The 15,397-nt window shown below is 41.7% G+C and overlaps 1 protein-coding gene across 7 annotated transcripts in view; it reads right to left on the bottom strand.

The window, feature by feature from the left end:
- NSD1 (nuclear receptor binding SET domain protein 1) overlaps positions 1 to 15,397 on the bottom strand; it is a 131,611-nt gene that overhangs the window by 114,952 nt on the left and 1,262 nt on the right. For 3 of the 7 annotated variants that reach the window (XM_023753785.1, XM_006081608.3, XM_006081607.3), the window contains exon 2: positions 13,533 to 14,476. In XM_023753785.1, coding sequence (XP_023609553.1) covers positions 13,533 to 14,459 — 927 coding nt within the window. In that variant the 5' untranslated portion in view covers positions 14,460 to 14,476. Of the gene's footprint in view, positions 1 to 13,532; positions 14,477 to 14,986; positions 15,004 to 15,037; positions 15,314 to 15,397 lie in introns of those variants that run through there. The other 4 variants (XM_006081610.3, XM_023753795.1, XM_014454547.2 and 1 more) reach the window with 4 other exon arrangements.

The raw sequence follows: 15,397 nt of genomic DNA, 5'->3' as shown, positions 1-15,397 counted from the left end.
GGGGTCACCAGTTGCATTCCTGGTCAGGGCACATGCCCAGGTTGTGGGCTGGATCCCCAGTAGGGGGCGAGCAGGAGGCAGGCAATCCATGTTTCTCTCATTATTGATGTTTCTATCTCTCTCTCCCTCTCCCTTCCTCTCTCTCTAAAATCAATAAAACATGTTTAGAAAAAAGATAATGAAAAAAAAACCCCACAGAATAGAAGAAAGTATTTGCAAATCATAGCTTGGTAAAGAACTTAAATCTTTATATCCAGAATACATAACAAACTACTATAATCTACACTAATAAAAGAGAAAGATGCAAACTGACTGTACCTTTGTGACGCCCACCAACCAATCAGTAGTATGCAAATTAACCCAACAAAGATGGCAGATTAATTTGCATACACAGGTGCCAAGCAGCCGGGGGCAGGGCAGGGCGGGATGCAGGCGTTCCACACCACCCCAGCCGGTCAGGGCCTCTGGGCAGCGTGGGAAGGCGGAAAGGTGCAAAGGCGGTGCCGGCAGCCAGGGGAAGGAAGGCCCATTCTTGCACAAATCTTTGTGCATCAGGCCTCTAGTGCAACAATAAAAAGTAACCCAACCTTTTTTTTTCTTTTTGATTAATCCTCACCAGAGGATATTTTTTCCATTGATATATAGACAGTGGAGGGGAGGGAGAGAGAGAAAACATCAATATGAAAGAGACACTTAGATTGGTTGCCTCCCGCACCCAATCTGACCTGGGCCAGGGTTGAACCCACAATCCAGGTATGTGGCCTAGACTGGGAATTGAACCTAAGACCCTTTGGTGTGTGAGCCAACAATCTAACCACCGAGGAACAACAGCCAGGGCAAAAGTAGCCCAATTTTTTAAAAAATAAGCCAAGGATTTACATAGACTCCAAAGAAGCTGTAGAGCCCTAACTGGTTTGGCTCAGTGGATGGAGCATCGGCCTGCGGACTCAAGCGTCCCAGGTTCAATTCCAGTCAAGGGCATGTACCTTGGTTGCGGGCACATACCAAGTGGGGAGTGTGCAGGAGGCAGATGGTCAATGTTTCTCTCTTATCGATGTTTCTAACTCTGTCCCTCTCCCTTCCTCTCTGTAAAAAAATCAATAAAATATATTTTTATAAAAAAAGAAGCTGTAGAAATGCTCAATAAGCACATGAAAGGATAGATGTTTGACATCATTAGTCATCAGGGAAATGTAAATCAAAAGCAGGATGAGATACAGGAACACTTCACACTCAATAGAATAACTAAAAAAAAACAAGTGTTGGCAAGAACATGAAGAACATTGATAATTGGACTGTACAATAGTGCGGCCAGTGTGCAAAAACAGTCTAGCGGTTTCTCAAAATGTTCAACAGTGTCACCATATGACCCAGCAATAACAGTCCCAGATTATAGAACTGAAAACATATATTCACACAAAAAACCTGTTCACAAATGTATGTTAATAGCATTACTCATAAGAGCCAAAATGTCCATCAACTGATTGATGGATAAACAAAATGTGGTATTATCAATACAATGGAATATTATTTGGTAATAAAATGGAATTAAGTACTTATACGTACAACCACATGGATAAACCTAAAACATTATGCTAAAGAAGTCAGGTGTCGCTCAGTGGTTGATTATCAACCTATAAACCAGGAGGTCACGGTTCGATTCCCCATCAACGCACATACCCGGATTGCGGGCTCAATCCCCAGAGTGGGGCATGTAGGAAGCAGCTGATCAATGATTCTCTCTCATACACATACACATATGTCTCTTTCATATCTCTCTCTCCCTCTTCCTTCCTATCTGAAATCAATAAAAAATATATTTAAAAAAAAAGTCAGACACAAAATGCCAAAGATTATTAAGATTCCATGTATATGAAATCCAGAGACAGAAAGTACATTAGTGGTTGCTAGGGACTAAGGGAGGGGAAGAATGAAGAGTGACTGGAGCTACGGGTTTCTTTTTGGGTGAGGAAATATTCAGAAATTAGATAATGGTTTGGTTATTCAACTCTGTAAATATGCTAAAGCCATGGAGTTCTACCTTTTGTTTGTTAATTCTCACCCAAGGATATTTTTTCAATTGATTTTTAGAAAGAGTGGAAGGAGGGTTAGGTGGTGGGGAGGAAGGGAGGGAGGGGAAGAGGGGAAGAGACAGAGAGAGAGAGAGAGAGAGAGAGAGAGAGAAAGACATCAATTGGTTAACTCCCACACATGCCCCAGGCGGGGTCATGGATCGAACCTGCAACCCAGGTACATGCCCTTGACTGGGAATCAAACCCATGACCCTTTGATGTACCAGCTGACACTCTAACCATCAGGCAACATGAGCCAGGGTGAGCTGTACTTTTAAGAGGATGAATTTTTCAATGAGAATGATATCTTTTTTTGTTAAAAAATATATTTTATTGATTTTTTTACAGAGAGGAAGGGAGAGGGATAGAGAGTTAGAAACATCGATCACCTGCCTACTGCACACCCTCTATTGGGGATGTGCCCGCAACCAAGGTACATGCCCCTGACCGGAATCGAACCTGGGACCCCACAGTCTACAGGCCGACACTCTATCCACTGAGCCAAACTGGTTAGGGCAGTGATGGCAAACCTATGACACGCGTGTCAGAGGTGACACGCGAACTCATTTTTTTGGTTGATATTTCTTTGTTAAATGGCATTTAAATATATAAAATAAATATCAAAAATATAAGTCTTTGTTTTACTATGGTTGCAAATATCAAAAAATTTCTATATGTGACATGGCACCAGAGTTAAGTTAGGGTTTTTCAAAATGCTGACACGCCGAGCTCAAAAGGTTCGCCATCACTGGGTTAGGGCATATCTTGATTTTTAAAATGCTGTTACTAGGGTTCTTAAATTTTTAATTATGTAAGTAATATATTTAAAGTTGTAATACTAAAACATTCTTATGCAAAATGATACAAATGTAAGATATTAGTCTGATTTTTTAAAGTCCATGCTTAAAAAAGGTATCTTAGAAAAATTTAAAAATAGGAAGTATAGAACATCCAAACTCCAGATTATTTATTTACCAAATAAATGCTTAATATTCCTTTTTCCCCTCAGATATTATAAGTACCTTCAATAAGAATTCCCATTGGAGCCTGGCCAGTGTGGCTCAGTGGTTGAGCATCTATCTATGAACCAAGAGGTCACGGTTCAATTCCCCATCAGGGCACATGCCCAGTTGTGTGCTCAATCCCCAGTGGGGGATGTGCAGGAGGCAGCCAATCAATGATTCTCTCATCATTGATGTTCCTATCTCTCTCTCCCTCTCCCTTCCTCTCTGAAATCAATAAAAATATATATTAAAAAAAAAAAAGAGGCATGGAAACATGGAACAGACTGATGAATCTCAGAGGAAAAAGGGAGGGGAGGAAAGAGATTAACCAAAGGATTTACAGGAATATATGCATTACCTATAGGCACAGACAATAGGGTAGTGAAACCCTGGTGTGAGGCAGGAACAGGGTGAAGAGAATGGGAGCATCTGTAATTTAAAAATTTAAAAAAAACAAACTCAATAGTTAAAAAAAAAAAATCAAGCAGTCCAATTAGAAAAAGGGCAAAATATGCAAATATATTTCATCAAAGAGGACATATAGATGGCGAATAAGCACGCAAAAAGATGTTCAAATTACCTACCAGAGAAATGAAAATTAAAATGATAATGAGGACCTTGCCAATGTTGCTCAGTGATTAGAGCATCGGTCCCAAGCACTGAAGGGTCATGGGTTCAATTCCCAGTCAAGAGTACATACATACCTGAGCTGCAGGTTCGATCTGGGCCCATTTAGGTGTGTGTGTGGGAGACAATGAATCGATGTCTCTCTCTCACATCAAGGTTTTTCCCTGTATCCCCCTTCCTCTCTCTCTAAAACCAATAAACATATACTCGGTGAGGATAAAATACAAAACAAAAAAGCAATGAGATATCATTACATAACTGTCACAATAGCCAAAATAGTGACAACACCAAATGATAGTGAGGATGCAGAGAAATTGGATCACTTAAACACTGCTGGTGAGAATGTTGGCACTCACTCTAGAAATCAGGTTGGTAGTTTCTCATAAGACTAAACATGACATCTACACTAATAAAAAAGAAAGATTCAAATTGACCATACCATCACACCACCCACCAGCCAATCAGGAGTGAGTATGCAAACTAACCCAACAAAGATGGTGGGTTAATTTGCATACACAGGTGCCAAGCAGCAAAGGGCAGGGTGGGACACTTGCATCATTGCCATGGCGACGATGCAGGTGTTCTGCACCGCCTCAGCCGCCCTGGGCCTCTCAGCAGCGTGGGAAGGCAGAAAGGCGGCTCCAGGCCTGAGCGAAGGCGGTGCCAGCAGCCAGGGGAAGGAAGGCCCATTCTTGCACGAACCTTCGTGCATCGGGCCTCTAGTTACCAAAAAATCCAGCAACTGTATTATTGGGCATTTATCCCAGAAAAATGAAAACTCACATTCACACAAAAAATCCTGTACATGAATGTTCATAGCACTTTTACTTCTAATAACCAAAAAGCTAGAATAAACCCCGATGTCTTTCAATAAGTGAATAGTGCCCTGGCTGGTTTGGCTCAGCGGATAGAGAGCCGGCCTGTGGACTGAAGGGCCCTGGGTTTGATTCCAGTCAAGATCACATGCCCGGGTTGTGGGTTCAATCCCCAATGGGGGACATGCAGGAGGCATCTAATCAATGATTCTCCATCATTGATGGTTCTATCTCTCTCTCCCTCTCCCTTCCTCTCTGAAATCAATAAAAATCTATATATATAAAAAAAAAATGGATATATATTTACCTGCTCAAATGACAAGATCTGTCCTTAAACATATTAACCAAGATATTAATACATACATCATGCCACTTGTGTTACCAAAATATTAAAACACACACACACACACAAAATTCTCATTAAATATTAAGGATGGAAATGAGGGAGAGGATGAGGGGTGATAGAAATAGAGACTTTTATATTCCATTTTAAAGTCTGCCTTTTTTTTTTTACCATAAATATTACTTTTCTAACTAAAAAGATTAATAATGATTTCCTCAAAAGGTTACATCAGAGATCATTTTTAAAAAGTTTCAGAAACCAATCTACAATGAAAATCAAACCCTGGAAACCAGAAGGTGAAAATGAAACATTAATATCTATGACAAAAGGTAATTGGCAAAAAAGCACAACGTAATAAACATTTAATTGTTGGGGTACAGAAAGATACCGATCCTATTGCACAAATTAAATTCTGTTAGTAAACAAAAAATGGATCAAATCCCTGATTATTAAACAAAAATAGAAACTGTCAACAGTAGTTAATGTCCTTATCAATTAAACAAGAGAAAGAATTTTGGAAGAATAGAAACAAAAGCAAAAATGCAAAGATGTTTCTCAAAATTCTTGGCATATAATAGGCATCGCTTTCTGAGGACCTACTTTGGAGCTAGCTGCTTCAAATAAATTGTCTTTTGCACCCTCTCAAACAATCCTGCAAGTAAGATAATAGCCCTAATTTAGAGATGAGGAACTGTATTAAAAGGACTTCTCCAATTAAACAGGTAGCACAATACACACTCAGAGATTGGTCCAACATAAAGGCATGATATAATATCCTTAACTAAAGGCCCGGTGCATGAATTCATGCATGAGTGGGGTCCCTGGCTGGCGATGAGGGCCAACAGGGCCGGGCCAAACGGGACCTGCCAGCTGGGGGGGTAAGAGGGGTAGAGACGGGGCGTGGGAGGTTGGCTGCTGACCCCGAGGAGGGAGCTGGCCCTCGGCCCCCCTGGGAAAGGGGCCACGTCCACTGCCACCCACCCCCAGTTCCCTGTCCCAGCCCAGAGCCCAAAGGCCCCGGTGGGTTCGGGAGAGGAGGCGATGGTTGCCGGGCTGGGCCTGTTTAAGGACAGATCTTGTGGGAGTGCACTGACCACCAGGGGGCAGCTCCTGAGTTGAGCATCTGCCCCCTGGTGGTCAGTGCATGTCATAGCAACTGGTCGACTGGTCATTCCAGTTGTTCAGTCGTAAAGGTCGCTTAGACTTTTATATATATAGGTTAGGGGATTAAAAGTGAGAACGAAGAGAAAAAGTAATGCTTGAGAGATGTTAGGAAGCTCAACTTCAAAGGCCTTAGAAATTGAGTGCATAAGGAGATCAAGACAAAAAATACCTTAAATTTTAAAATTGGTACACTGAGGATGAGAGCTGAGATCCCACTCATCACCTTCCTAACCTAAAATTACTTCCCTATCCAATTTGTATTTCTATAATAGCACCATTCATTCTTTTTTTTACTCAACAAATATATGATCTCTAATACAAAGAAGACACCATGCTACACACTGCTAAGACGCAAACATGAATCAAACCAGGAAGATAAAAGCATGAGTGAGGAAATGGTGTAGAGCAAGGCACCACTAACAATTGGGTTTGGCTTAACCCAAGATGCCCTGGGTAAACACATGCATGAGATTTGGAATGGTCAGGATGCTGAATTTGGCTTTATTTGGTAGGCAAATGGGGAGAGAAGTAAGGCACTAAAGATAAGTCTTTAAGCACAGACCTACTATTTCTTATTTCAGAGGTCAAAGGTGACTATGTATAAGAAAAATAGACAAGAAAAAACTATATGAAGACCAGTGATAAAGACTCCTAGCAGAATGAGAATGAAGACATGAAAAGACTAAAGGAATAAATATAATTTAGAAATAACATAAAAATTCAACTCTATAGCATGGCATATAAGGCCTATCTTTATACCCTATCTCCTGACAATCCCATTCCTCCCAGATTCCTATCAAAGAATTTCTTGACACTTGCATATGCTATTCCTTGTTACACACGGGCATGTCTCTGCTCAAATTATATATAATAACTCCTCTGTGACGTTCTTCCTGATTACTCCAGGCATACCTTCCTTCACACTCCCACAGTACTGCCTCTGTAACACCTACAAGACCACTAAGTATTCTGTATTGTCACTGCTTACACTTGTCTTCTCCACACAGTAAAGTACCTTAAAAACACAAACTAGCCTAGCAGGTATGGCTCAGTGGTTGAGAGTCAACCTATGAAACAGAAGGTCATGGTTCGATTTCCTGATCAGAGCATAACATATAAAATTGATTTCGGAGAGGGGGAGAGAGAGAGAAACCTCGATGAGAGTGAATCGTTGATCAACTGCCTCCTGTGTGCCCTCTACTGGGGATCGTGCCCGAAACCCGGGCATATGCCCTTAACCAGAATCGAACCCAGGACCCTTCAGTATGCAGGCCAACGCTCTATCCACTGAGCAAAACCAGCTAGGGCTATAAAAATATTTTTTCAAAAGAAAAAATAAACCCACAGACTAAGTCTTTCCTTTCTTTTATACTAGCAATGCCTAGCAAGGAGGAGGCACTCAAATCTGTTTTAATCATTTAAGTGAATAAGTGACTCCAAGGTTTCCAGCATTGAACAGAAGGAATGATGCCATCATTAACACAGAAAGAAACAAATGCTTGGCAATAAAAAAGAAGCTGGATTGGCGATTAGATTTCTTGGTCTGAAGCTCCGAAGTCGAGAGTTTTCACAGCAGAGTAGCAGTAAAGTGAATCAATGAAAGTGGATGATACTGCAGAGAATTAAGGAAAGAGGACAAGAGCAAGGACTTAAAAAGAACTGTTTAAAGGAGTAGTGGTGAAAATGCTGCAAATCTAATAGGATAAGTACGGAAGTATCATTTGTGACTTACGAAAGAACAGCTTTAGTTGAGTGGAGGATACAGAAGCCAATTCAGAGAGCTTTAAGGAGAGGTAAATAAGTAGACAACGCTTCTAAGAAATGCACCAGTAAAGGGGAAAGATAATTGGAGGGTTATAGGACAGAAGAAGAAGGTCCCTTTAAAATAATGTCATCCTGTTTTGAGGCAGAAAAAGTGATGTAGTGGAAAGATAGAGAACAAAGATCCCAGAGGAAGAGGAATGAGTAATGAATAAAACAAGGTCCTAAAGCTAGAAGAGTCAGATAGAGAGCAGAACCTGAGAGGTGTGGAGATAGGATCAGGCAACAACAAGACAAGCCTTGGACATCATCTACACCCATTCCTCTCCTTTATTCTCAAATCCCAGCTCCACTTTTCCACAAATCCAGGCAATCCCAAAAGGGCTGTCAATTTCCCCCTTTGAAATAATATTAATGTATTTACCCCTTCTTTCTACTCCTGACTCTGCTCAAGTCTTAAGTTTTAACTACTATTGTAGCCCTGATGCAGCTGAGTTGGTTGGAGGATCATCCCGATACACAAAGGTTGCAGGTTCAATCCCCAGTCAGGGCACATAGATGAATCAATCAGTAATGCATGAATAAATGAAACAGCAGGCCAGCTGGCATGGCTCAGTGGTTGAGTATCAACCTTTGAAAACCAGGAGGCCGTGGTTCAATTCCAGGTCAGGGCACATGCCTGGGTTACGGGGTCAATCCCCGGTTTGGGGCGTGCGGGAGGCAGCCAATCTCTCCCATTACTGATACTTCTGTCTCTCTTTCCCTTTTCCTTCCTTTCTGAAATCAATAAAAAAAACACAACAATTTTTTAATTAAAAATAAATAAATAAATGGAATAGCAGATCGATGTCTGTCTGTCTGTCTCTCCTCCTTCCGCTCTTTCTAAAAATCAATCAATAAAAATAAAAATAAAATTTTAAATGTAATTACTATCACAACAGACTCCTACATCCTAATCTTGCCTCTACTCTCCCCCAGCCCAAGTTTTTCAAACATAGATTTCATATCATTTCTCAACTAAAACCCCTAGCTGGTTCCCAGTTCCTATCACATCAACACAAAATGCCAGACTCTGTATTTCTATGCCCTATTACCCAACTACCCCCAACCTACCAAACTAATATCCAACAAGCACCTTCTAAAAATACTATGTTCATTTAATTCTCCACATCCAAAGTACCCTTCTAAACCAAATCCAACCAAGCCCAAAATCAATTCAAGTTCCATTTCTTCCTTAAAGCCTTGACTACTCTAGATTTCATATCTCTACACACATCTTCTTTAACCACTTAAACATCAATAGCACAGAACTTAATACAGGGAGTGGTTTGTGAATATTTTCTGTATCCCCAAGATTGGTACAAGGTAAATATTATTAAAACACCAAAATACCTGTTTTTGAATGGCAATAAAGAAGTCTCTTTTCAAACATCCACCCATGAACAATATATAGTGTCTATCTCCACCTAATGAAGTACTAACTAGTATAACAATGCAAATCAATTACAAGGGTTAAAACCACAAACAAATCTAGCAAAAACATGCCATGTTTCTTCAAATCAATGTAAATAAAAAAGATCCCTGGCCGGTCTGTTCAGTTGGTTAGTGTGTCCTCCTGATATGCCAAGGTTGTGGGTTCAAACCCCAGTCTGGGCACATACAGGGAATCAACCAATGAATGCATAATAAGTAGAACAACAAATTGATATTTCTCTCTTTCTGTTTCTCCCTCTCCCTACCCTTGCTCTCTCTCTTCCTCTCTCTAAAACAATTTAAAAATAATAATTGTAAAAAAGGAGAGAGAGAAACATCTGTGTGAAGAAAAGAACATCCATTGGTTGCCTTCAGACCCCACTGGGGATTGAACCCTCAACCTGGGTATGTGCCCTGACCAGGAATCAGACCCACCACCCTCTGGAGCAGCGGTCACCAACCTTTTGGACCTCACAGACCACCAGTGGTCTGCGGACCACCGGTTGGCGACCACTGCTCTGGAATATGGGATGACTCTCCAACCAACTGCACCACACCGGACAGGGCAGTAATTCTTGAAGCTGGGTGGAGTACACAGGCATTTCTACTATTCTCTCTTCTTTGGTATATGCTTGAAATTTTCCATAATAAACATTTGTAAAAAGAAAACCTCACTAAAACTGGTTAAGTCCTTAAATATTTTTCTAAGAATTTATTTTCCTACCCTGACTGGTTTGGCTCACTCAGTGAATAGAGCCTGTGGACTGAAGGGTCCAGGAATCGATTCTGGTCAAGGGCACATGCCCGGGTTGCAGGTTCGATCCCCAGTAGGGGGCATACAGGAGGCAGCCGATCAATGATTCTCTCATCATTGATGTTTCTATCTCTGTCTCCCTCTCCCTTCCTCTCTGAATCAATAAAAATATATTTTTCCTTATGATCATGATGAGAAAATGAAGAAAATTAAAGTACATATGTCATCTCTTTATTGTACGATTTCACTGGACAAAATTTTTTAAAATCTATTTGATTCTTCCCTTATAACAAACTACAGGCCTGGTGCATGAAATTCGTGCACTTGGGGAGGTCCCTAAGCCTGGCCTGCGCCCTCTCGCAGTCCGGGAGCCCTCAGGGGATGTCGGACTGACAGCTTAGGCCCAGGGAGCGGGCGTAAGACAGCAGTCAGACATCCTTAGCGCTGCTGCGGAAGGTGGGAGAGGCTACCGCCACCACGCCACCACCGTTGTGCTTGCCAGCCGGCTTCTGGCTAAGCAGTGCTCCTCCTGTGGGAGCTCACTGACCACTAGGGGGCAGCTCCTACGTTGAGTGTCTGCCCCCTGGTGGTCAGTGCGCATCATAGCGACCAGTCATTCTGCCATTCAGTTGATTTGCATATTATCCTTTTATTATATAGGATAGTTGCCATCATAACTAAAATTTTGATAAAGGTTTAAAAAATTTATTTTTATAATTCTTAATTTTACTTTTCAATATGAAATCCTAAATAATTCTTTTTCTCCCTGTCTACTTATGAGAAGTTAGTCCCCATTTTAAGTGGATTCATTTTTAGTGGTCCTCTTCTTTAGATAGAGGATCACCAGTATATGTACATCAGACCATCCTCGAACTAGCTACATTCTAAGAACTTTGAGGATCCCCAAATTCATGAGTACCACCATAGTACAAATTCTCCATAAAATATCTAAGTGAGTAAGAATAGAAAACAAACAACTTGGCAAATCAACCTAGTGAGAAAACTATAAGTCACTTCAGGTGCAGACAGGTGTCAGAGACCTTCAGAAGTCACTAAGAGAAAAAGAAAGAAAGCCAAAAGAACTCAGTTAATTCTATCTTTCAAGGGTTTCAGTACTGTCTCCAATAACCTCAAGTCCCTTGTACGTCTTCCATGACATCTCTTTTTTACTAAAAGGCTATGAAGACCCAATGAGACAATAGAGACCAAAGCACTTAATGAACTAAGGTAGTGCCTGTTTAAACTTGGAGTTCTGGGGACCAACTATCCTTCAAGATGTTATCCAAGCCCTGGCTGGGTAAGCTCAGTTCGTTAGAGGATTGTCCCCATACACCAAGGTTGCAGGCTCAATCCCTAGTCATGGCACATACAAGAATCAACCAAAGAATGCATAAAAAAGTAGAACAACAAACTGATGCTTCTCCCTCCTTCTCTCTCTCTCAAATCAATAAATAAAAAAATCTTAAAGATTTAATCCAGGGTGGGGGTAAGGGGGAGATCAACCAAAGGACTTATATGCAAGCATATAGACCTAACCAATGGACACAGACAACAGGGGTGGTGAGGGCATGAGTGGGGGGGATAGGGGGTAAATAGGGGGTAACATGGGGATAAGGACACATATGTAATAACTTAATCAATAAAAAAAAGATTTAATCCAGTACCTACAATGTACAGAGTAGTTTATATAGACAGTATATGTACACTGGCAGGAATTAGAAGATATCAACCCAATTAAACATAAAAGCACCAGGTCAGGATTATTAACTAAAATGACAATCATTTCACATCACTATATGCAAAGAAAATAACTGAAGAGCAAGCACATAAAGATAAGCTGAAGAGGTTGCTCGTTTATCAGAGGAGCCAAACAGTCTGCTTACAGCTAGCTATACAAAACAACAGACAATATGATCTTGAATTATGTGTCTTTATCTAATTCCAGACATGGGGTTTACAATCCTAATAACTACTCTTACTTTCGCCAAGAGAATCTCCTTCTATCACAATACTACAGACAGAATAAAAGACAAACAACATTTGCTAAGGATTTTCTAAAATTTCCAGCCCTGAGCACAGGACCTAATACAGAGTAAATACTGGCTCCAATATTTTCAATTGTTTTTAACAGAACCAATACTCCACTAGTATCTCTTTGATGAGAACCAACAATGAGATTTCTACTTCTATTTGTATGCTTCTAGAGAAACATCTATCTCCACCATTAGTTCTAGGTTTTTATGTAAATACAAAAGCCAAACTATAGAAAGTAGTAGTAAGAATACAAAAAACCTATATTACTTGTACTCACTGGAAAACTACTTTTGCCCCACCCTGTATGTATTTGTGTGTGTGTGTAAATATATGTATATATATATATACATATACACACACACACACACACACACACACACACATATGATATATATAAATGTTTATGTGAACCCAAGAAAAAAAATGATTTATCTGAGCTGCCAACAGGTTGCCAACATAGCTTATCAACTCTAAAAATTATCTAGAACAATACAGACTCAAGATAACTACCAAAACAAAATTATTAAATCTATAAGTACCAAGCTAAGAAAACAAGAAATACCAAAGCATATTTAAGATACATATGAATCAATAGAAACAAAAGTGACACACCCACATCTCCTTTTGTAACTTTAAAGAACAGCAGGGCTGCCCTGGCCAGTTTGGCGCAGTGGATAGAGCGCAGGCCTGCAGACTGAAGGGTCCTGGGTTCGATTCTGACCAAGGGCACATGCCCGGGCTGCGGGCTTGGTCCCCAGTGGGGGCCCTGCAGAAGGCAGCCAATCAATGACTCTCTCATCACTGACATTTCTATCTCTTCCTCCCTCTCCCTTCCTCTCTTAAATCAATAAATAAATATATTTTTTTAAAAAAAGAACAGCAGGGCTACATGGTATAGTATAGTGAATTACTTAATGCACTCAACACAATCATCACATACCATAAAATTCCAGTTAAATCTTGACATAGTATTTCAGAGACATTTGTTAGGGGGAAAATTGGACTGATGTCCAAGAAGTTCAACTCAGTTACTTTCAATTTGTGCACAAAATGCACTTCAACACTCAGCAAGAGTCGCCCCGTTAACTTAAGAAAATAAGCCGTGCCCTACGTGAAAACAGGACACCAGGTAATTAATTGGTTCTCCTATAACTCATAATACCAGCAAGCCAAAACAACACAAAAAAAAGCTAAACAAATGTATACCTCCACCTTGAAAAATTAGATCTGAACTAAATCAAATGCCTTTAAAAGTTTAACTTAGTCCTCAAAGGAGAGTTAATTGGGAAAATCTAGAAAGAACCAAACTAATATAATAGAGATAAATTTAAAAATCAAAGTAATGTTTCCCCCCAAAGTTTATCATTAGCAACAGGCTTTAAGCTGTGAAATAAGCAACCAAAAACCAATTAGTTATGTTTCCATTTAAGTTGCCTGTATATATACATTAATGTATATATTTAAGTTGTACCAAAAACTGCTTACAAATGGTAATTCCTGGGAAGTAGATGATGATGAAGTTCCAGGTAATTCTAGCATGTTTCCTAATGTACTGGTACTGGAGTCTGGATCATCCTGAAAAGATAAATTTACTGAGTTTAATTGCTCTTCTATGGTAACGTTTGTATCTCCTAGTGAAAAGGGGGCTGGGAGAAGGGATGCTTTTTCATTGCTGCCGTCCACTTCATTTCTTTGCTTATTTTTCTGTGTTTCAGTTTGAGGAGCTAATGGCAAGAATGGCGATTTGACTGCACCATGTCTACTCTCTGGTGTGCTGTCTTGTTCATTTCCCATGGCCACGTCTACACCATTCTCTGATTTAGGCTCATAATTGCAGGTGGCATTGGTCTGAGTTTCCTCAAAGATCTCCTCTATACTCTCATCCTCTGTGACTGGCTGTTCTGGGTCCATTTCAGAATCTACATCTGCATCGTCCACACAAGTAAAATTCTCAAAGTGCAGAAAGCCATTCTTGACAGTCTTTGTTACTTTTACCTGGAGTTCAGGGGAGTTATTACAAGAGGGTTCCTGTTTCATAGCAAGTGCTGTTGGACCACCAGGACTCAAGGAAGTGCAAACAATTGGCGACTGAGCTCTTGAATCACTTTTTTCAGGGTCTTGAAAGGATTCTGATCCATCAGCAGACCCATTTAAATACTCTACATTGATCATGGAGGCCAAATCCTGTAGTTTCCGCAGTGGAATGTAACAAGATGGAGAATCTTGTCCATAAGCATTTTGGGATGTTCCACTGGCAGTCGATAACTGCATAGTACACTCATTAAGTGGTTCAGAAAAAGTGGATTGACCATTACCGAAAGGGCTGTCCTTGTCTTCAGGGGCATCTAAATTGACTGGATTGGAAAAAGGCAGCAGACAATTTCTTCTGGGTAGTTCAGAGGTCTGATCCATCCTGCGCCAGCATCAACCTGGAATCCAAAAACACAGCAATTAATCTGAGTTAACAAGTCATAGGACTTATCTTCAAAATGGCAGCCACTTCTCAAGGCCTAGTGGCCTCGATGTCTTTCTGCTGCACTTCCAAGGGCAGAAAAGTTCCCCAGCTGATTATAGAAAAATGGCCTCGGTGAGCCTCCACAAACTCCATCTTCCTGGAGCTGGGCAGATCTTGCCACATGGAAACAACCCGTCCCTTTTTCCTGCACTGCAGACTGGCGGACAGTAGGGCTGAACTAAAATCCAAATCCATTTGGCAGTACAAATTCCCAAAATCTCAAAATAGGAATCCTCGTCTTCCTCCCTCTCTGAGGACCTAGCAGCCGATCTCCGGAAGGGAGGGGGATATGAGGTTCCGAGAGCGGGGTCCCAGATGCTGCACAAAAAGGTCCCCCCCCTTCCTGGCTCTCTCTGCTCAGCGGTCACAATAGCGCTGCACCCTGCGCCCAGCCGGCGCCACAGCCTTTTTGCTACCGCCGTACCCAGGCCGCAGGCCAGTCGGCCCAAGCGGGTGGGTGCACCCCGAAGCTCGCCTTCCTGACTGCAGGCCAGCTCGGTCCACGGCTGCAGGTCCCAGAGACGGGGACGCCGCAGGGGGAGAAACGGAGGCAGCCGGTGAAGCCAAGTCAGGGCAGCAGCAGCTGCTGCTACAGCTTGACAAACATGGCTGCTGCCGACGCCGCCGCCGCCGGCCCAGGCCGCGCTCCTTCCCGCAGCCGCCGTAGCACCTCCGGGCCGAGCCGATCGCACTCATCAGTATTCAGCAGCGAGCAAAGTTTACCGCGGGAGGGCAGCGGGCCCGGTGCCCCCCGGCCGTCTACCCGAGGGCGGCGGAGGCCGAGGTGCGCGCGGAGGCCGGCGAGCACGGGCTGTGCCGGAGAAGTTCGCGGCAG

Source organism: Myotis lucifugus, unplaced genomic scaffold (genome assembly GCF_000147115.1).
Source record: "Myotis lucifugus unplaced genomic scaffold, Myoluc2.0 scaffold_1, whole genome shotgun sequence".
NCBI classification, from domain to species: Eukaryota; Metazoa; Chordata; class Mammalia; order Chiroptera; family Vespertilionidae; genus Myotis; species Myotis lucifugus.
This window is presented reverse-complemented; position numbering and strand designations above follow the sequence as displayed.